Consider the following 23,297-nt stretch of genomic DNA (forward strand, 5'->3'; position numbering starts at 1 on the left):
CTGGCCAACATAGTGAAATCCCATCTCTCCTAAAAATACAAAAATTAGGCCGGCCGTGGTGGCTCATGCCTGTAATCCCAGCACTTTGGGATGCCGAGGCGGGCGGATCAACTGAGGTCAGGAGATCGAGGCCATCCTGGCCAACATGGTGATACCCCATGTCTACTAAAATGCAAAAAATTAGCTGAGTGTGGTGGCATGTGCCTGCAGTCCCAGCTACTCGGGAGGCTGAGGCAGGAAAGTCACTTGAACCCAGGAGGTGGAGGTTGCAGTGAGCTGAGATCAAGCCACTGCACTCCAGCCTGGTGACAGAGTGAGACTCTGTCTCAAAAAGAAAAAAAAAAAAAGAGGCCGGGCGCGGTGGCTCACGCCTGTAATCCCAGCACTTTGGGAGGCCGAGACGGGCGGATCACGAGGTCAGGAGATCGAGACCATCCTGGCTAACACGGTGAAACCCCGTCTCTACTAAAAAATACAAAAAACTAGCCGGGCGAGGTGGCGGGCGCCTATAGTCCCAGCTACTCGGGAGGCTGAGGCAGGAGAATGGCGTGAACCCGGGAGGCGGAGCTTGCAGTGAGCTGAGATCCGGCCACCGCACTCCAGCCTGGGTGACAGAGCGAGACTCCGTCTCAAAAAAAAAAAAAAAAAAAAAAAGAATAGTAGCATTAAAGTTCTGAAAGTAAGTTTTAACCCAGAATTGTATACCTGGAATTAAAATTTCTGCATTCTTGAGATGTATTATAGGACATTCTCAGATATATGAAAATAATGAGGGTTTACTATAAAATAGACTTAACACTAAAGGAATTTCTGAAGGATAAACATCAGGAATGAGGGAAATGTTCAGAAAAAAATTATCTGAAATATAAGAAGCAATGGTTTAAGAAAATAGTAAACATGTATATAAATCTCAACAATGTATAAAATAATATCTTTTGCAGTTAGTGAAAAGACAGAACTAAAGAACTGGCTAATAATAGCATATATATCAAGGGTAAATGATCACAAAGTGTTCTAATGTACTCTATATTCTCTAAAATATTGTGTTTTTTAAAAACTTAAAGATGCACAGTAAAACTTCAAGAATAAGGACCAAAAGAAAGAATAGAATTAGGATGTATACATTTCAACCAAAAGAATAAAAAAATTAAGCAAAAACCAAACCCATCTAATGCCAAATGTATTTTATACATATGCATACACATGCATATACCATACACATATGTATGATATACATACACACACACATTTATATGTCTATGTAAAAAGCTGTTTTTACATATATTATACATATATGAGAAAGCTACATATATGTGGCAGGAATAGAAATTAAAAAGTGAGATGATAAAGCCGGGCCCTGTGGCTCACACCTGTAATTGCAGCACTTTGGGAGGCCGAGGTGGGTGGATCACGAGGGCAGGAGATCAAGACCATCCTGGCTAACACAGTGAAACCCTGTCTCTGCTAAAAACACAAAAAATTAGCTTGTGTGCTGGTGGGCGCCTGTAGTCCCAGCTACTCGGGAGGCTGAGGCAGGAGAATTGTGTGAACCCTGGGAGACGGAGCTTGCAGTGAGCTGAAATCGCTGGAGTGCAGCCTGGGTGACAGAGTGAGACTCCATCTCAAAAAAAAAAAAAAGCAAAAAAGTGAGATGGTAAAAACATTTATAGTCAAAATAAATGCAAGTAGCCTAAACTTATGAGCTAAACACAGATTTTTCAGAGTGCTCTTAAAGAGAACTTTCTGCTGGTTAAAAAGACATACTTAAAATAAAAAGGACATGAAAAGGTTTTAATTAAAAATGAAAAAGGATTCACCAGATAAATACTAAAGAAAGTTAAGTCATATTAGTATGAGATAAATAGATTTTAAGGCAAAAGCATTTTCAGGGATACAGAAAGTCACTTTCTAATGACAAAGAATTCAGATAACTAAGATTTTAAACTTATAGGCATCTAATAAATTAGCCTTAAAATTTATAAAGCAAAAATATAACTACAAGGAGAAATTGGCAAATTCTCACTCATAGTGGGAGAATTGCATACTGCTCTCAATTAATGATAGAACAAGCAAATAAAACTAGTAAACATACAGTAGACCATTAACATGCTTGATTCTATAACCTTATAGCTCAATAATTTAGAAAATACACTTTACAATCAGGGAATATGTTTGTTTCAAGAATGCATGAAACTTTTGAATTATTTTTATTTTTATTTTTCCTTTTTTTTGAGATAGAGTCTTTCTCTGTTGCCCAGGCTGGAGTGCAGTGGTGCAGTCTCAGCTCTGGTTCACGCCGTTCTCCTGCCTCTGCCTCCCCGGTAGCTGGGACTACGGGTGCCCGCCACCACGCCCAGATAATTTTGTTTTTGTATTTTTAGTAGAGACGGGGTTTCACCGTGTTAGCCAGGATGGTCTCGATTTCCTGACCTTGTGATCTGCCCACCTCGGCCTCCCAAAGTGCTGGGATTACAGGTGTGAGCCACTGCACCTGGCCAACTTTTTGATTTTTAATGTGTATTACACCATTAAACAAATTCCAACAATATCAGAGAATTGGTGTCATTCTTTCTTTAAGTTACTTTATATCAAACTTAACCTGGTAAAAATTCTAGAAGCCTACGGTAAATGTTCTTAATGGTGAAATGTCAGACATATTTCCATTAAAATCAGGAAAAAGACAAGGATGTTCATTACTGCTGCTTCTATTCAACATTGTATTAGAGATTCTAGCCAAAAAAGATAATCTAAAGATGTAAGGATTGGAAAGAAATAAACTTAGGAGTTCATATGATACAATTCTCTACATAGAAAATCCCAAAGAATTTATAGAAAATTTACTAGAAGTAATAAAGATTTTAACAAGGTAGCTGATTATAAGATGTACATACAAAAATTGTGATACCTCAACAAAGCTGTTAAAAATTAACACATATCTACATGCCAACAATGTAGAGTTCTAAAGGCTTTTAAAATATATCATGTGCAATGGTAACAACAACAACTATATGTTACATAAGAATAAACAGCAAATGTGGAAGATCTGTATGCAGAAAAGCCATAAAAATTTTTTGGAAGACAGTTCCAAATGACATAATTAGATGGAATATAATATACTGTTTCCTTGGATGGGAAGACTCAGTATTGTAAAGATGTCAGTTATTGCCAGACTGATCTGTAGGTTCAGTGTAATTCCAATAAAATCCCAACAGAATTTGCTGTGGAACTTTACTAATGGATTCTAAATTTTTTATGGAAGGGCAGCAGACCAAGAATAACCCCAACAGATCTGAAAACAAGGTGGAAAGGATTTGTTCTACAATATCAAGATTTAATTTTACCTTGTAGTAATTAAAACAGTGGGGTATTGGTGTAGAGTTAAACAAATAAACCAGTAGAATAAAATATAGAGCTCTAAGATAGAAACTTCCATATAAAATGACTTTAAAAGTAACAGAAATGCCATAGAAGATCCCTGGGGAAAAGAAGGTCTATTCAGTTAAGGGTGCTAAGGCAATTTGCACATGGAAAAAGTTGAAATTGGATTCCTACCTCACACCATCGAGTAAAATCGTTTCTAGATGGATGAGTTTAAACTTAAATATGAAAGTAAAAAATTTGAAACCTTTAGAAATAGAAATAAAATGTAGGAGAATATCGTCATTATCTCAAGGTAGGGAAACATCTCTTACATAAGAAACAAAAAGTGCTAAGAAATAAAAGATAAATTCACATACCTTAAGATAAAGAGTATCTATTCACCAAAAGATACCTTAAAGAAAAAAGATAAGCTACAAATTGAGAAAAGATAATTTACAACATACATTCAAGAAATGTCAGAAACTGCAAATTAATGAAAAAGATAACCCAGTGGACAGAAGGTGGGGGTCAGGGAGTATGGCCAGGCATTTTACTGAAGTAGAAGTGAGATTTTTTTTTTTATACCTACTATAATGGCAGAAATTAAATCTGACAATGGCAAGAAATATGAAAACAGACCAGATGTATTAGGCTGTGTACCAGTAGATGTCTTATAAACTGCTAGTGAGAGTGTAAATTGTTATAAATACTCCAGAAAATAATTTGCATTATCGTTTGATGGTGAACATTTTTATGGCTTATGGATCTATGGAACAATTAGGGAAATTCTTACTCTTTTCTTAAGAGACATATCCAAGAAGACAACAGTTAGTGCTTTTTATAATCTAGATAGTAATATATCAGTTGACCTGTACTCTACAAAAATAGTAAATACGATACTTGATATTAATAAAAATAGTATTGATAAAATAAACTGATATGTACAAATTTTTAAACGCTAGGGAATGTTCCAGGTTATGTGAGATTAAGAGATTTGACAACTAAATGTAACACGATTTTAATGGAATTGTAGATTAAAATATAAGAGCTATAGAAAGGATATTCTTGGGAAATTGGAAAAAATTGAATATGGACTATATATTAAATGAGATAATATTTTTTCAATGTCAAATTCCTTATGTAAGAGAATGTTCTTAGGGGTATATACTTAAAGAGAATATGCTTAAGTATTTAAGGGTGAAATGTTATGACTTCTATAATGAACTTTCACATAGTTCAGCAAAGGAGAAAAACTATAGAATATATATGTGTAGAGAGGAAGAAAGGTGAAGCTGGTATAGGAAATGTTAACAATTGGTAAAACGTTTTGGGCATTCATTTAATTCTGTCAGCTTTGCTGTAAGATTGAAAATTTTTAAAATTAAAAGTTGGAGAGAAAACTGGCAAAATTAATATATATCATTTAAAGATGCATATTTATGTGACAAATATATCATTTAAAGATGCATATTTATGTGACAAAAACTACAGAAAGTTTTTAAAAACAAAGTATAAACACACAATTCAGGAGAGTGGTTTACTTTGGGTGAAACATGGAGTTAAGATAGGGAAAGGACCACATAGGTGGTTCAGTGTGTTGGCAATGCTCTGATTTGTGTTTATTTCTACTGTGCTTTGTGATTTTCATATATGTGACTTTTTTGTGTATATCAAATGTTGTATTAGAAAAGGAAAAAGAAGAAAGAGATCGAGTTGCATTAACTACTCTATGCAAAGTAAGACAAAGAAAGTTCATGACATTATTTTTCTGAGGACACATTTTTAAAAGGTTGAAGATGCGGTAGAAGGAGGAAAACACCTGTGTGATTTTGTTTGACCCAGTATATCCCAGATCTATTTGACCAAAGAAACTTACCTTAAAGTTTCATTGAATTAATAGTCTCAAGACTCCTTTTGGAAAGTAATGTTTTAGAAGCACCAACAAGAACCTAAAAAGTTAACTTGTTGATAGAACAAATTTTGTTTCATGGAGATTTCAGTATAAATACTATTTGTTTGAATTAATGAAAACATTTCAATTTTGATTTTAACAATAGAATTAGCTTCTTACTGACCACCCTTACCCCTTTCCCACCTAGGATTTCTAATTCTGAAAGGAATGCCATTCTTTGTGTAGAACATTTGGTTATAAGAAGTTGTAGTGTTCACGTTTCAATTTTTTCTACAAATGAACTATTTATATGCTGTTTTCAGAGTGAAACCTACAATAACCTAGAGTCATGTTCATCCATTCCTGTCAGTCAGGGCCTATACTAGTACACTGGTGAGAATGGACTAGGTGTTGCTACACCAACAAACCGCTCTAATGTCTTAACAAAACAGAAGTTCTTGCTTAGCGTTGCATGTCCTAGGTGGGTTGGCGAGAGGCTTTGCTCCACATAGTCATTTAGCCGTTCCTACTATTGGAATTTTTACTGTCTTCTAAAGTACCTTGGAACATTTGGCTTCCTTAGTCTGTGCATCAGTTAAGTTAGAGACCAGAGAATTGCCTTGGGAAATTCAGCCTGGAAGTGGCGTATGTCACATATATCCACATTGCATTAGCCAAAACTAGCCTTGTGGCTCTGCCTAACCGGAAGGGACTCGGAAAATGAAGGGTAGCAGTCCATTTCTGAGACAAATAGTAATACAAGTGCTGGGCACAGTGGCATATGCCTTGTAATCCCAGCACTTTGGGAGGCTGAGGTGGGTGGATCACTTGAGCCCAGGAGTTCGAGACCAGCTGGGCAACATGGCAAAACCCCATCACTACAAAAAATATTTTTAAAAAATTAGCCAAGCATGGTGGCGTGCACCTGTGGTCCTAGCTACTTGGGAGGCTGAGGTGAGAGGATTGCTTGAGCCCGGGAGGCGGAGGTTGCAATGAGCCGAGATCGCACCTCTGTACTACAGCCCAGGCAACAGAGTGAGACTCTGTCTCAAAATAGCAAACAAAAAACAAATCAAACAAAAAATAGTAATACTGGGACTAAATTGGAATCCTGGCAATCTTGGCAAAAAGGTAATTTATATAGACATGTTTATGTATTTGCTTGTTTGCTGTTGAAATTTTATCTTTGAACTATATCTTAGATGTTGAAAATCACATGTAGACAATTTAACTAATGTCACTTATTTTGTTATGTTCTATCTCGGTTTTTTCCCCTTTGGGTAGAGTTTTTAGATAATTGAGATTTGGTGCTTAAAAATAAATAAAAAATATGCATAAAAATAAATCAACAAAGCTGCTAAATGGGGCATTATTTATATAAATTTAATCTATACATTAATGTTTCTCTGTCTTTTATGGCAGCATGAAAATATTCCTTTTGAAGACAAGACTGCATCAGTTAAAGTGGTAAGTTCATGTAATAGTAAGCTAGATGTTACAATGTTGAAACTATATTCTTTGGTTAATTGAACATCCTAAGTGTACTTCAGTGTATTCTTGAGACTAGATAAGAATATTAGGATAGTGGAGTAAAAGTTTGTGTGAGTTGTTTTATGTAATGGTCTCAAAATTTTATTAGGAAAGAGTAATCTTGCACATGAATTCAAAACCAGTATGCGTTCTGGATTAATGTCTGTAAAAGAATATGTGAATTTTCTGAATTCCCAATCATTAAGAATTCAGTGAGGATCAAGACAAAAATGGCCTTGACCTAATGAAGATTGCAGGTTTTTGTAGTTCTCTACATGCAAATACAAATGGGACAAGCATGGCAGAAAAGAAAAAGAGGGGCAATGGGAATGTACAGAGCAAGGAATTGAAAGTTGTTTTCCTCCCTGCAGAAGTGATATTTTAACTGAGCCTTCAAAAATAAGTAAGAGTTAGGCAGGCTCAGTGGAAGAGTTTGTGAGCATTATGGACAGAAGGAATAGTATGTGCAAAGTCCTAGAGAAAAAGGAGAACATAGAGCATTCCAGGAGCTGACTGAGTACCAAAAGGGAGAGCAAGGGTACAAGTAGCAGGAGACGCAGAAGAGACAGGTGGAGATCCTGAACCTTCTTAGCAATTTATAGTGTTTTAGATTTTATTCTCAAGGCAGTAGAAAGTCTCTGAATACTTAAGCAGGGGTGTGGCAAGATCAGATTTAAGTTTTTAAAAGATTGCTCTGGCTAAAATGTGGACAGAGGTTAGAGGAAGACAGAAGTGGATTCAAGAACTATTGTAAGACTCTTGGCAAATTAAGATAGGAATTGAAGATGTATTGGACAATGTAGTGTTTTACTTTTAAGTACTCTATAAGAGAATGTTAATGTTTATTCTGAATGGTGGAATTAAGAGTTTCTTCGACTTTGTCTTTACTTCTAACATTTCTCTTTTAGGATTTTCTGTGGCATCCTGAAGTTAATGGTTCTATGAAACAGTGTATCAAAGTGTGGACTGAGGTCTGTATTTAAAAATCCTAGGGCTTTTTTTTTTTTTTTTTTTTTTTTAGCAACCAAATTTTAAAAGCCCTCAAGCATATATTTCTTCCCTTTACTCACTTGTCCCACTCTCCTATATTTTATACCTGCCTTCTTGATAGCAACTAAGCTGCGCTGCACTGATTCTAGCACTTTATTGAGAAGAGAACGTGTTGATCCAATATCTCTGCCCCATTATCACCATTCTAACCATAAAGCAGATTATGTTTATACCAGACTTTCCATATTTAAAGTCTTCTTTTACTGCTGTAGTTCAGCTGATTCAAACCCAGGTAATCTTCCCAGCACAGTGTATATTCTCTTGTGCATTTTTCTGTTTTCTCCTTCAAACTCATGCCCAGATACTTCAGGAAACTTTTGTTTATTTGTTTTTATAGCCTTTTTTTTTTCTTTTTATTATTATATTTGTGACCTAGCAGGCAAGACTAATATGTTTTAGCTCATCATGTTTGGAGATAAATTAGATGTAAAGGTAAGCATGCTATTAACCTCAGAAAACTCCTAAGTTCTCACAAGTCCATTTTACAATCTGTGTAGTAGTTTCCATACAGCCTTTTGTCAGTCCTTTAATTAAACCTGTATTCTTTCCCAGAGACATTTGTATTTCAGATGGATAAAACAATATTTAATTTTATTGACCTTGTTTTGTTTAATTAATTGCTCTGCAACAGTTTTTTGGTTTGGGATTTTTTTCTTCACAATAAATATTTAGTATTACAACCACATCATACAATAAATAGGCTTTTGTAGGATCTTGGGGGAACCTAGCTACCATTTCTAATCTTGTTTCTTTGAGCAAATGTTTTCCAAAAAACAAACATGTAGACGGCTTCTGGAATTCAAATTTCTGGGAAATTGAGGTCTACAGTGCGTTTTGGTTTTGTCGATATGTTTTTAAATGTGCCTAAGTGTAGAATAATGTTCCGTGTATATTTGAAATGATTTAAGCATATGGTTCATATTTGTGCTGGACTGAAAATATATTTATTAAAGTAGTAGAAATTCATAATTAAACATTAATACACTACAATTTGTAAATCCTATAAGATCACAGAAAACCTTTATAGGTTATTTACTAACCTGGAGATACATTACATATCCAAAATTTCAATTCTCATACATTTGTTAAAGCTAGTTTTTGGAGCCTTAGATTCTGTTGTAAAACTCATTATGGTTGTTGAGAAAAAGGAAATATTTTATTCAGGTAGATGACCACATGGTCACCTGAGATTGATTAGTTGATGGTTTTCAGTGTGGATGTATGTATTTGCTTTTTACTATTTCCATAGTAAACTGCTAGATCCTGAGGATTTGGAGACCCACATTTTTGTTGTTAATGTACTATTGCCAGCTTTGTGCTGAGTAATAGTAATGTGGCTGGGAATTAGCTCCAGTCTCAGCCTTCAAGGAATTTGTAATCTAGTAGATGGTGACTTACTGATGAATAACGACAAAAGAAGGCAAAAGCTAACACAGAATTGAGCTCAAAGGATTATGGAAGCACCATGAATAGAGACACTTAGGACAGGAGGTGATGAGAGTATTGGTAATTATCTAAGAACATTTTATAGAGGAGATAATATTTGAGAACTATGAGTTAGGAAGAAGATACACTTATTAACTAGAATAGCCTTTTAGAAGCCTATAGGCGTAAAAGCAAAGTTGAATTGAGAGGACTCTAAGTAGATTGTTATTCCACAGATATTTCTATATTCTAGGCACTAAGTTAGACACTGTTGATATGTTGGTTAACATAGAGATCCTCCCCTCAAAGAGCTAGATGAATAACACATACACTTAAGCAATGTGACAAGTGCTAAAATAGGAAATGTAAAGGGCACAACAAACAGGATTACAGAGGATAGACCATAAGTGTAATTTTTTTTTAAGTTTTCAAAATTAGTTTTCAGATAAAGTGGTCATGAAGGTGAGTGTGGGGAACGAGAAGTGGGGTTATTTCCTGCAAAGGAAACAGCGTGTGCAATGATGCTGAAGATGGAGTATAGCCTATTCAGGGACTTTCCAGCAGTTTTAGTGGAGCTGACATACAAAATGCTTCTTTATGTGTGTTGGTTTTGGTTGTTCTTTTCATATGCTTCATTTTACAGGGAGTTGACAAGAGATGAGGAAGCAGGTACTACATTATGAATGATATCCTAAGCCATATTGGGGGAGTGGATTTATTTTATCTGTTTTTTAACTACTTCTAAATACTTCAGGGTGTATTTTCTGATAATAAGTACATTGAATTGAATTGAAGTGGAGAACCATTGAAAGTTTTAAACAGGAGAATGATGTGATATAGTGGAAGAGTGGAAGGAAATTAGGCTGACTTGTAAAGAAACTGGCAGTTGAGATGTAATTCTATAAGTGAATGGAAGTCATTAAGTCTGAGCTATTGGATGGATTTTGGGAGTCTTGGTATGGATTGAGGTGATATTTGAAGTTATTTGAATGGAAGAAATTGAATAGGCAGAGAATTTAGAGATTCAAGAGGAGAGGGCTTTTGAGGAATGGAATTATCAAGGAGATTCCGAGAAGTGGCAGTAAAAGGAGTAGGAAGAAAACCAAGGGAGGAAGGACTGTAAAATCACATACAGGGGGAGGTAAGGATTTTAAAAGATGGATAGTCACCAGTGTCACTTTCAAAACTTGCTAAGGTGGAATGAAGCTACAGCGTTTGGCAATCCAGGGTTCGTTAATGGGCTCGTGGGACAGTTTTAATGGATAGTGAAGCCCAAATTCAAAGCATAAGTTGAGGCATAAATGAGAGATAAAGAAATTGGCGTAGTGAGGGAAGTTATCTTTCAAGTAATCTGTTAGTTACAGGTGTGAGACAGGGTTGAAGGAAAACTTTTTGAGGATAAGGATGATTTAACACTTTTAAGTTGAGGGAAGGAAAGAGAGTGGAGGAGGAGGACAAGATTGATACTATGAGAGTTGGAGGACATAATTCATGAATCATAGCTCCAGAAGTGAAAAGGGAGGGAATGTAGACAGAGGAAGGCATTAGCCATTGAGAAGAATAGAGACATACTTTCTTTACTCTCTTGTCAGGAAGATAGCTGCGGGAGTATAGAGAAGTTGTAAGAATGAAGGAAGGAAGGCAAGAGCACACTTGTTGGATGAATTTTATTTTCTCTACGAAGTTTGAGAATTAAACTTTATGCTGAGAAGGAGGGCATGGAATGTAAGGTTTGGGATAACCAGTGTAAGTTTTGGGAATGAGAAAGGCACCTAGAGATGAGGAAAAAATATTAAAAATTTTGTATTCACTAAAAATTCTTTAACAGTGTAAAATGAAGCATGCTAAACTGGAAATGGTCATATATCTAAAAGAAAATTGATTTATTTTGTTATTTTTCTCTATTTTTGTAGTATTTTACATGAAGCATGTATTACCTTTATAGTGAAAAAGTAACTGTCATTTTTTACATCAGTCCATTTTTTGTTACTAAATTTCATGCTTGTTTTTAATTGTTTCTTGTGTGTATGATTGCAATATCAGGTCTTTGATGATTCAGAAGTCAGAAGACTTAAGTTCTGACTTACCTGGCAGGCCTCAGCAATATCCTATTAGCCATTCTGAGTCTGTGTCTTTGTTTTATAAGAGATATATAATATCATCTTGCCTGCCCCACAGGGTGGAAGGCAGGGAATCTATATTACAATGAGATAAGAGAATGTACTTAGTAAGTTAGTAAGTACTATAAAGTACTATATACTTGTTATGCTATACATAACATATAGTTACCTACAAATATAATTGTACTATAATATACTATTGCAATATATTATAAATAGCATACAGTAGTCCCCATTTATCCATGGTTAATATGTTCCAAGACCCCAGCATGTGCTGAAACTATAGATGGTACCAAACCCTATGTGTACAATGTTTTTTCCTATACATACAAATGCATGATGAAGTTTAATGTATAAATTAGGCATAGTAAGAGGTTAACAGCAATAAATAATAATAAAATAGAACAATTATAACAGTATCTCAGCATTACTATTTTTGAGCTTTGGGGTCATTATTGAGTAAAATAGGGGTTACTTTAACACAAAGATTGTGATGCTGTGACAGTTGGTCTGACAACTGAGATGGCTACTAAGTGACTAATGGGCAGGTAGCATACAGTGTGATACCCTGGACAAAGGGAGGATTCACATCCCAGGAGGGACAGTGCAGGATAGCATGAGACTTTATCATGTTACTCAGAGTGGCACATAATTTAAAACTTACGAATTATTTATTTCTGGAAGTTTCTATTTAATGTTTTTGGACTTCAGTTGACCACGGGTAACTGAAACAGTGTACACTGAAACCATGTGTAAGGGAGGGAACTACTCTAATTTGCGTTTGGCGAAGGTTTTTAGGGATCTCTACTTGCGTTTTTCTGCATGTGGTCTTTAATAATTATCGGTTTATTTTGTTAAATATGCATTGGATTTCACTTTCCCAGAAGATTGTTTTGGCACTGACCTTGTATTTTATTTAACACTTATGCTGTGTACCCTTTAGGCTTCCATGATTACCTTTTAATTGACTGACATAATACACTAGTGCTTTACTCTAAGCATTTTACTCAGAGTTCAGAATAATATTAGGTCGTGTTAGATTTCAGTGGTGCTTTTTTTTTAGAACGTCAAAGAGTTAACCATCCAAATTTCTGTCATCCTGTATGTATATGTAGCCTTACAAGATTTTAGGCATTGGATATCGGTCTTGCTATAACAATAATAAGCGATAATAATAACAAGGAATTCTAAAAACTTAGAATGAATTTAGAAGGAAGAACTTACATTTTAAGGAAAAAAAAATTAAATGATCTTATTTGTATTAATTCCCTGAACTGGATATAATACTATGATAAAGATTTTTCTTCCTTTAGGATTCCATTGCAAAACCACATGTGATTGTAGCAGGAGCTGCCACAGTAAGTTATTATCTATATTCTTAATGATTTTGTTTCACGTTTAAGACCATGCTAAGAAAAAGTTAATTTGTATTCAGAATTCTTGATTGTACCTAAATTTTTAATTCTTACTTCTATTATGATTAGATTGTTGAATTTTAATAAGGTTGGAATGAACTTAGGAAACTTACTGTTAAATATCAGTATTTTTTATATCTAAAATTGTATTCTTCTTGAATGCATTGAAAGTATAGTTTTATAACAGCTTTTTCTAATTGCCTTCATGTATTTCATGAAATAATTTGACCAAATTTTATTCTTATATTAAATAAAATGAGAAATATCTAAAATAATAACACTTGTTACAATAGGTAAATTATATACTTTAATTGTTTATGATAAATGCTACATTAATGGATAATATATACTTCTTTTTAGTGGTCCATCAAGATTCACAATGGTAGCAGTGAAGCGCTTTCTCAATATAAAATGAACATTACCTCCATAGCACCACTTTTAGAAAAATTGGCAAAGACTAGTGATGTTTATTGGGTCTTACAAGGTAAGGAATGAGTAATGAGAAAACGTCATTTTGTGTATATTTTGAAGCATGGGTTTTTATTATCTTCTGTTTCAAGAAGCAGAATTACTGCTTTATGTGAATTAATTTTGAAACAAGATTTGCAAGATTAGAGTACACTTGAGTTATTTGCTCTCCTTTTTCAAATGTAAGGAACAAATTAATAAACATAGGTGAAAAATAAGAAATATCCTCCAAGGAACCTCAGCAGAATGGCTATAGAATGTATAACAAAAAGATAAGTCCTAAAGGCAAATGAGATGTGGTCTCTCTGACTTTTTTTCTTACAAAACATATTTATTGTGATTGGGAAATATATAGAAAAAATACGATCTATTTCATTTTATATATATATATTTTTTTGAGACAGGGTCTCGCTCTCTTTCCCAGGTTGGAGTGCAGTGGCATGATCTTGGCTCACTGCAACCTCCGCCTCCCAGGCTCAAGCGATCCTCCCGCCTCGGCCTCCCGAGTAGCTGGGACTACAGGTGTTCACAACCACACCCAGCTAATTTTTTGTGTGTTTGGTAGAGACGGGGTTTTGCCGTGTTTCATAACATTAAAGTCATTAGAAGTAAATATACTTCACCCTGCTTCATAATATTAAAGTCATTAGAAGTAAATATACTTTTTTAGCAAGCAAAGGGTTTCTGAAAAAATAAAAATAATTAAATAAAATACACTTTTGAATTGACAGAATATGTTTAAATTTACACAATCTAGTTTATGCTTGGTAATGAAATTCTTAGTAGACATTAGGATAACTCATTTTAGGAATTTATTGAATGTTATTTAATGCCTAGCACAATATGAAATGTCATGGATATTTTAGCAATTCATGCTTTTTGTCAGGAATTCTTATTATTTCCAAGTTGAATGTCAAAATGAAAGGAATAAGAAAAATGGTAGTGATGATCTGTTCCATAATTCCTATTTTATTCACAGACTCATTGTTACCCTTTCTCATATTAAAATGAGGAAAAATTAAATTTATTTATAGTAAGTGATAAGACAATAGGCAGACCTTGAGCCTCAATAATATTACCTCCTAATGGTATGAACAAAGTTTACAGAATTAAGCAGTGACAAGAGAAAAAAAAGATGGGCAGCTATTTTTATTTAAGCAATCTTCTATAACTAATTTTAGATTTCTTGTTACCCATTATATCCCAGCATCCAAAAATGTTAAACTCTTAAGACATGCTAGAGCATAAAAATATTTCCCAAAATCTGTGTATATAGAGATGAGACAACAGTTCTTTAAATTTGAGAGGGATATTGCTTGACTCAAAACTTGAATATAAAATGGGAAATCTGTTGCAAACTTTGGGAAGCTTTATGTAAAAATGAATTATTAGGTACCTGATATCATCTATACTTTTAAAAACAACATTTGAAATGTGGAACAGCTAACGTGCATGATCACGATTTTTACCAATAGGGATTTTTAAAATGTGTTTTTAAAAATGTATCTCACATGCAGATCCTGTTTATGAAGATCTATTAAGTGAAAATAGGAAGATGATCACTAATGAGAAGATAGATGCTTACAATGAAGCTGCAGTCAGTATTTTGAATAGTAGCACCAGAAATTCTAAATCAAATGTTAAGATGTTCAGTGTTTCCAAATTAATTGCTCAAGAAACCATCATGGAATCTTTGGATGGCTTACATCTTCCTGAATCAAGCAGAGAAACTGTAAGAAATTTTTACATATATCAGTAGATGGAGACTATAATATCAATTGCTTTAAGCCATAAGTCATTATAACATGGTTATAAATAATTTATTTTATTGCAGTCCTAGTAACTTGTAGTTATTCTGTATAGATATATCTAGAAATACTTTTGCTTTCTGTCATCTAGCTGAATATGTACATAAGAGTTTTGGTACATTCTAAGAGAGAAAGAAGTTAGGGAAGAAGGGAAATTAAACTTCATTTATTGAGTGCTAATCACTGTTAATATACATTGTCTCCTCAGAAGCATATATGTTCTCAGCACACTCACGTTTAAAAACTACTGCTTCTATGTTCTCCTTATGTTAAACCTTAAGGTTATAAGATTAAGCTTCAATGAAGAATACACTTTTTAATGCTTAAAATAATGTTTATTATTTCCCTATAGCTCTTCTGGCCAGGCGTGGTGGCTCATGCCTGTAATCCCAGCACTTTGGGAGGCTGAGGCAGGTGGATCACTTGAGGTCAGGAGTTCGAGACTAGCCTAACATAGGGAAACCCCATCTCTACTAAAAATACAAAAATTAGCTGGGCGTGGTGGCACATGCTTGTAATCCCAGCTACTCGGGAGGTTGAGGCAGGAGAATTGCTTGAACCGAGGAGGCAGAGGTTGCAGTGAGTCAGGATCCCACTACTGCACTCCAGCCTGCGTGACAGAGAGAGACTCTGTCTCAAGAAAAGAAAAAAAGAATTCTTACAACTCTTCTATCCTAAGCATTATTCAAGATACAGAGTACATACTGAACAAATCCAAGTTGACCTATGGAAGGGGATTTAGGTTAAGTATGAAAGAGAACTACATAACTATAAATTTTAACAAACAGTGGAACAAATTAGTTTTTTTCTCATTAAGCAGTGGTTCTTAACCTTTGTGAGAGTTGCATGAGCCCTTTGAGTATCTGATACAAGACAAGGGTTTTGTTCTTCTCCTGCAGAATAATGTGTATGTTTGCATATACATATGGTTCTCCATATACATAAAAGGGCTTGATGAACCCCCTAAAAGCTGGTAAAGAACCTTGCAGTGGAATTTGCAGGCTAGTATCTGTAAGAGTGCCAGGCATAAAACCACCTGCAGTCTTAAGGCTAAAAGGATGAGATTTCCTCGAATCTTGCTTATTTTGAATGTTTAGGCTTAAATAACATAATCATCTGGAGTTCCACAGATGCCTAAACTACGAAGTTTTTATAAAACTAGAGTTTGACTGAACCTTCAACTAGACAGACTCTTGACAACTTTCCCAGAATAATTTTATTGTAGTTAAACCATGTTGAAGGTTCTAAGTTTTATTTAACATTAGATATCTTAAAACTGTAGAATCCTAAATGGCCTATAAACTATAATCCAAATGAAAGACCTATTACAAATATTGCTAGCTAAAAATTAATAATTTTTTAGTGGCAGTTATTTTATGCTTTTTTTTTTTCACATTTAAACAGTAGACTTTATCTTAAGTGTCCTGATATCTTTTGTTTTGAAAGTCTTCTAATTAAAATTCTTTGGTTCTTGATGTCTGTCAGCATTTTTTAACTAAAGGTCACAACCCATTAACAACCATGAAATTGGTGTTGGGAAAAAAAAAAGAATAGAACAATCTCGGAGTGCATTCCAAGTAGTAAGGATAGGTATTGTTTCCTGTAAATGTCCTGGGTCACATTATAAAATGAATTTTGTATTTTGGTTCATAGCCCCAGAAGTTTGAAACACCCTGAACTAGCTGTTACAGATGGAAGGAATACCATTATTTGCGTGATTTGGGAAATGGTAGCAAAAGATACAAAAGCATTCTGGTTTCAGTGCTAAAAACTCAGTAGTAGTCACTGGAGAAAATTTAATGTGAAATACATCACTGACAAGATAATAACCAAATAACTTGATTTGTTCACAGAGTGCAATGATTCTTATGAACGTGTACTGCAATAAGATTTTGAAGCCTGTGGATGGGTCCTGTTGTCAACCTCGGCCTCCTCTTACTCTCATACAGAAGCTAGCTGCTTGTTTTTTCACTTCATGTATTATCGGATATTTAATTTTTTACATAATTCATCGTAATGCTCATCGGAAGAATAAGCCATGTACTGATTTGGAAAGTGGAGAGGAAAAGAAAAATATTATCAATACCCCTGTGTCTTCATTAGAAATACTTTTACAGTCTTTCTGCAAACTTGGCCTGATTATGGCATATTTCTACATGTGTGACCGTGCAAATCTGTTCATGAAGGAAAACAAATTTTATACACATTCATCTTTCTTTATTCCAATTATCTACATTTTGGTTTTGGGAGTATTTTACAATGAAAATACTAAAGAGGTAAGAGTCATTTTCTTTTTAACTCATGTTACCCTTTTTATCATTATAAACTCTGTTAAAGAACTAATATCATTTATCGTGACAGAATATACAAACAGGTTTATAGATGAAGATGAAGGAATATTGTAGTTACACTTCACTTAGTGGACTCTTTTTTTTTTTTTTTTTTTTTTGAGACGGAGTCTCGCTCTGTCGCCCAGGCTGGAGTGCAGTGGCGCTATCTCCGCTCACTGCAAGCTCTGCCTCCCGGGTTTACGCCATTCTCCTGCCTCAGCCTCCCGAGTAGCTGGGACTACAGGCGCCCGCCACCTCGCCCGGCTAATTTTTTTGTATTTTTAGTAGAGACGGGGTTTCATTGTGTTAGCCAGGATGGTCTCGATCTCCTGACCTCGTGATCCGCCCGTCTCGGCCTCCCAAAGTGCTGGGATTACAGGCTTGAGCCACCGCGCCCGGCCCACTTAGTGGACTCTTAACTGTTGCTTATTCGGAACAGTTTGGAGAAAGGTCAGAGTCACGTGAAAATGTTGAAAAGTTGAGAAATATGACCTGTGAAAAAGATTTCATGACTTAGTGTTATTTTGCCTGCTTGTTGATGGAGAAAGTTGAAGTACTTCTGATTTTATAATGGTCTTCAAGCATGAGATACTATTATCTTTTATAAAGTAAAATAATATGATTATATTAACAAATACCTATGCACACAGACATTTTATATTTATATATTTATCAGTCAGACATATATACGTACCAATTAGAACTTAATGATGTGGCCACCACTACTCACAGTATTCTCATTTTCCTATTTTAGAATTGCTGTCATTGCTCAAAATATTTGTGTAACTTCTTTACAGGCATGATTTATTTGAATTACTGAATTCTATTATAAAATATACCTCTCCTGTGAGGATTATTAATTAGGTATTCATCTTCAGTGAGAATATATTGGGGAAAGTAAACTGTAATGATAGAGCTTTTTTTCCTGTCAATGAAGTGTAGGGGAAGTGTAAGATCCTTTTAACTCTGAAATTCTAAAGAAAATTATAGAATGCCATTTTTAGATTTATAAATACATCTGTCATAGTTTAATTTTAGTACATTTAATTTTAATACATTGTCATTTAATACAAAACCAAGGGGATCAACTTAAATATTCAAAATCTCTTTAGTTTATATTTTTCAGATTCATATTATATTTAAAATAGTTTTACACTATCTTTTAGCAAGAGATAAAATGACAGTTTTTAACTCTTTCTCACCACCATCAGGGTTCTTTTGACAGAAGCATTAGCTTTATGTCCTGTAAGAAGACTTTTAACATACTTATTATATACTGTTAAATAATTTCTTCATGATAAATTTTAAAAGAGATTTTGGTTCCTTTACACAGACCAAAGTATTAAATAGAGAACAAACAGATGAATGGAAAGGCTGGATGCAACTTGTGATTTTGATTTATCACATTTCTGGAGCAAGTACAGTAAGTATTGGAATTTAAGTTCAGAAAGTACAGAAAATGATGTCATTTTAATGTTTCTTTAAGGGCACTAGCTTTTCTGTGTTTTATATTCTCTACCAGTTATAGACCCTTCTTATTTCCCACTTAATCTTTCTGCCTTTCCATTCTCCTAACTCTTTGAGAAAATGTAATTTTAAAAGCAAAATTTTTTTTTAAAAAAGATAAGGCAATAATTGATTTGTATTTACTTGGCCTTAATTTTTAATGTAATAGAAATAGCTGATATCTAAGGGTATTATTTTATGCCATCTTATTGAACAGCTAATTTGAAGTTATCAGGAAACTTTGAAGAGGCCAGGTGCAGTGGCTCATGCCTGTAATTCAAGCACTTTGGGAGGCCGAGGCGGGTGGATCACTTGAGGTCAGGAGTTCAAGACCAGCCTAGCCAACATGGTGAGACCCTGTCTCTACTAAAAATACAAAAATTAGCCGGGCATGGTAGTGCATGCCTGTAATCCCAGCTACTCGGGAAGCTGAGGCAGGAGAAACACTTGAACCCAGGGAATGGAGGTTGCAGTGAGCCAATATTTCGCCACTGTACTCCAGCCTGGGTTGCAGGGCAAGACTCCGTCTCAATAAAAACAAGAAAAAAATAAACTTTGAAGATGATGATTATAAAGGATGTAGCATAGGCAAATTACTACCAGAAGAAATCAAATTTGATTATTATAGTTTATGTTCTATACTTCACTGTCTTTTAGGAAGTGTGACTAGCTGTTTTTACATTTTTAAAGTTTAAAAAACTTACAACTCTCTTGCCTCAGTGTTCAAAGAATCCAAATACAGGCGAACTACCATTGTAGACTATGTAGAGTGTGCCATACTTCCTAAGTGCTAAGTACTATTGCCTCCTCTGTGCTGTGGAGGACCCTTCCTTTGGTCACCTAATTAGTGCCTTTTGTACCTGGAAAAAATATTTTTTTCCTTCTCCATAGGTGTCTTAAAAGACAGGATTATTATAATCTCTGGCCACCTTGGATGTGGCAGGGCTAGAAAAAAATGTGTGCTCTGAATTTTAACACCCCAGCCACATTACAGTTAAAACAAACTTTTGTGGCTGAGCCTAACAGCCACTTTTCACACAAACTTTTATAGTGAAGATGCAAACTTTCCATAAAATATGTTTGAAAATTTTAAGAAATTCATAATTTGGGAACAACTGAACTGTTTTTTATTGTTCTATTTGCTTACAGAAAGCACACATCTATAAACAGTACGTGCATCAATGATAAGTTGAAGTTAGAGAGGAGTGTTGCCCAGAAAGGAGTATTTTGAAGATTTAAGCAGCATTAAGAAGATAAATAACATGGTTACTAGTGTTTTTCAGATATCTCTAACAATTGAAGGATGTCTTTCTTCATTGTCTCTTTATTATTTTCAAAAATTATGATTTTATCAATTATTTATTTGAAGTGTAGAAGTCAGAGAAATGAAGTATAAATTTTACTAAAATTATTTGGCTATGATATGTATATTTGTTGCAATAGGGAAATTCCTGTGATGCTGCAGCTGAAGGGAAGCTAGTGAATTTGAGTCATTATGAAAGAGCCAAGATAGTGTAAATGATCCAAGGCAAGGAGAGATGGAGATAGTAAGACATAGTTTATAAGCCCAGCTAAGAATTTGTAGTATAAATCCAGAGATTCTCTAAGAAGTAAGTAGAGATGAAAATTGAATCCTAAGAATATCTCTGATGTGTGAATAAAGACTGGGTAATGGGAATTTGTTTTAAGAAAATACCACTTAGAGACATAATTAATTGCTGACATATTAAAGGGTGATACTACTGTTTAAAAAAAATCAGGTAGAGAGAATTAATGGCAGATTAAGTTCCTCAATTCAGTGATTCAAGAAAGGATTTATATCATAAAAGGATGAAGGCAATTTGGTATTCTATTAAAATCATTTACCAACCTAACATTCTAATATATCTTACACTGCATCCTAATATATTCTAATTTACAATTTTAAAAAATCTCTGTTCTGGAAGGACATACTTTTCACTAACAGATCATTTATAATGATTAATTAACATATCCCTGTTCTTTTGTATAGGATGTTGTGGTTAAAAAATTTGCTTTATCTACATAGGCAAAACATTATTAGTATACGTTATAGCATATTTGGGGACTTGATTCTTGGATATTTGAGGGATTACTCATCTTAAAAACTTTCTAACATGATTATTTTAATTAATATTTTTTATTTTGAATAAAATCTCAAACTTCAGTTGTGTCATGTTTTTATGCAAAAAGATAAGAACTGTTCAAAAATTCTGGAGAATTATGAAAATAATCCTTATAGTCTGACAGATTCTCACTGTTAGTGTAAATATTATTTTAAAGTGTATATATGAAATATAGATTAAATGTGAATTTAATATGAAGAGAATAGTGAGTTTGGTATATATGGTAGGTGGATTTTGTGTTCCATTGTTTCGTTTTTTGTGTTTTTTTTGCCTTTGGAGAGTTTGTAACTTCCATGGAAAGACCTGAATGAAAGGTCATGAGAATATATGGGGGACTAAAGAAAGAGCAGAACCGGAAGTCAAACTAGCTATTAACTGTAATGTAAACTTGAAATTTCATACATATTTTTAATAATAAATTTTTGTTGTAAGTAACATAACAAAATAATAGAGAATTTTGAATATGGATCATACCGTAAATACTGTTGTCTTCGTATTAAATTTATTGGTTATGGTAATGATAATGTGGTCATATAAGAAACCATCCTTTTTTCCTGAGATATACGTGGTGAAATAGTTTAGGAGCACTGTCACATGGTCTGCAACATACTTTTAAAAGGTCCAGCATACAGCATATAAGTGTCCATTGTACTAGTACAACTTTTCTGTTTATTTTAAATATCTTAAAATGTTGGAATAAATATTACATGAAATTTGCAATAAGGCCAAAATCGGCAAAAACTTGGAAAATTGTTGTTACAGTATTTAATTTTGTTTAAATGAACTAACTGTTTAAATGTAATAACCAACCCAACTTTGTAGTCCCAGCCCCAGTCTTTAAGGGAGTTGAAAGCATGTTTTATGGAGAGTGCTTAAAGTAATTAGGAATGACTAACCTAGGTTTGACATCTGTTTTCAAATATTTATAGAGCCATCAGATGTAAAAGTGAGTTAGCTCTGACAGACTCTAGAGCTAGACTTTCCGCTGTGCTAGCCCCATTCGCTGCATGTGGCTGTTGAGCACTTTGTAGCTATTCAGGATTCAAATGTGCTGTAAGTGTGAAATATATACCACATTAAATATGGTTAATTATGATGAATCAGTAATAGATTTAAAAACTTTATATAAAGAATGAAAATAGCTCATATATTAAAATAATATTTTGAATATATTGGGTTAAATAAAATATATTTATTGAAATTAATTTTACCTGTTTCTTTTAACTTTTAAAATGTAGCCTCATTAGAAAATTGCTTATGGCTCACATTTTATTTTATTTCTGTTGGACAGCGCTGCTCTAGAGGATTGAACTTAGTAGCTTTTACATATAGTTAGGTTTCTACTTTCCATGAAAAGGAACATTATAGCAGTTAGTGACCATCTAAAGGTGGAATGGATTGCGTTGGGAGTTTGTTTTCTGCTATTAAAAGATGCTTAGACAATCCACGAAGGGGATATTTTAGAGTACATTCAAAAATGAGGTAAGGGCACAGATTTGGATTAGATAAATTCTGAGGTTATTTCAGTACATTTCCTGCCTCCATCCTTGTGATTCTAATGTTACACCCTTCTTGAAAATTTTTGATGTAATAAGTCATTTAAAAAAAACATGATGAAGGGCAATAAATAAAAACTCTTTGATATGTAGATTGTAGGTGCTGTAGGAACTCAGGAAGGAGAAGTGACATTCATCTGATAGCAAAAATTGGAGTTTTGAACCAGGCTCTGAAGAAGAGTAGGATTTGAATAAGCAAAACGCTTAGGGGAAGAACATTCCAGGGCAAGAATAAGCAGGTAAATAAAAGAGACTTGACAAAAGAGTACAAGAAGGATCAGTTTAAGAGACAGGGAATCTCTAAGTTTGCTTAGAGTGGAGGCTGTGTAGAAGAACTTACGATCTAAGTTCATGTTTGTTTGTTTTTTTTTCCCCAGAAGAAATATCTGTCAAAAAAGAAACAGATGAATTCAAGGTTGTTTGCAAAAGATGCATATATTTCAGGACTTGTAAAATCTATTTAATGTGTCTGCCCAATTACTTTATTTTATCCTACAAAGTATCACTTGGGAAAGGCACATTAACCTGAAATGATCACAAGCAGTGTTAATGCTAGGTAACTGCAGAGATGATCAGATGAGTTCGTAAAATAGAAGCCAAAGAAATTTTACATAGATCTAGTAATTATCCCCAAAAGAATGGCCTTATAATTACAAGGATTGCATGTCACTGAACAAGCCTTTTAAATATCACT

General features: G+C 34.2%; 1 protein-coding gene across 2 annotated transcripts in view; it reads left to right on the forward strand.

Annotated features, from left to right (window-relative positions):
* The window catches only part of LOC105475527 (CAS1 domain containing 1), a 49,247-nt gene that overhangs the window by 11,388 nt on the left and 14,562 nt on the right, over positions 1-23,297 (forward strand). For both annotated transcript variants that reach the window (XM_071094843.1, XM_071094844.1), the window contains exons 4-10: positions 6,674-6,718; positions 7,690-7,752; positions 12,690-12,734; positions 13,152-13,275; positions 14,777-14,991; positions 16,921-17,343; positions 18,731-18,820. In XM_071094843.1, the coding sequence (XP_070950944.1) occupies positions 6,674-6,718; positions 7,690-7,752; positions 12,690-12,734; positions 13,152-13,275; positions 14,777-14,991; positions 16,921-17,343; positions 18,731-18,820 (1,005 nt within the window). The remainder of the gene's footprint in view (positions 1-6,673; positions 6,719-7,689; positions 7,753-12,689; positions 12,735-13,151; positions 13,276-14,776; positions 14,992-16,920; positions 17,344-18,730; positions 18,821-23,297) is intronic.

This window comes from Macaca nemestrina, chromosome 4 (assembly GCF_043159975.1).
Source record: "Macaca nemestrina isolate mMacNem1 chromosome 4, mMacNem.hap1, whole genome shotgun sequence".
Classification (NCBI taxonomy): Eukaryota; Metazoa; Chordata; class Mammalia; order Primates; family Cercopithecidae; genus Macaca; species Macaca nemestrina.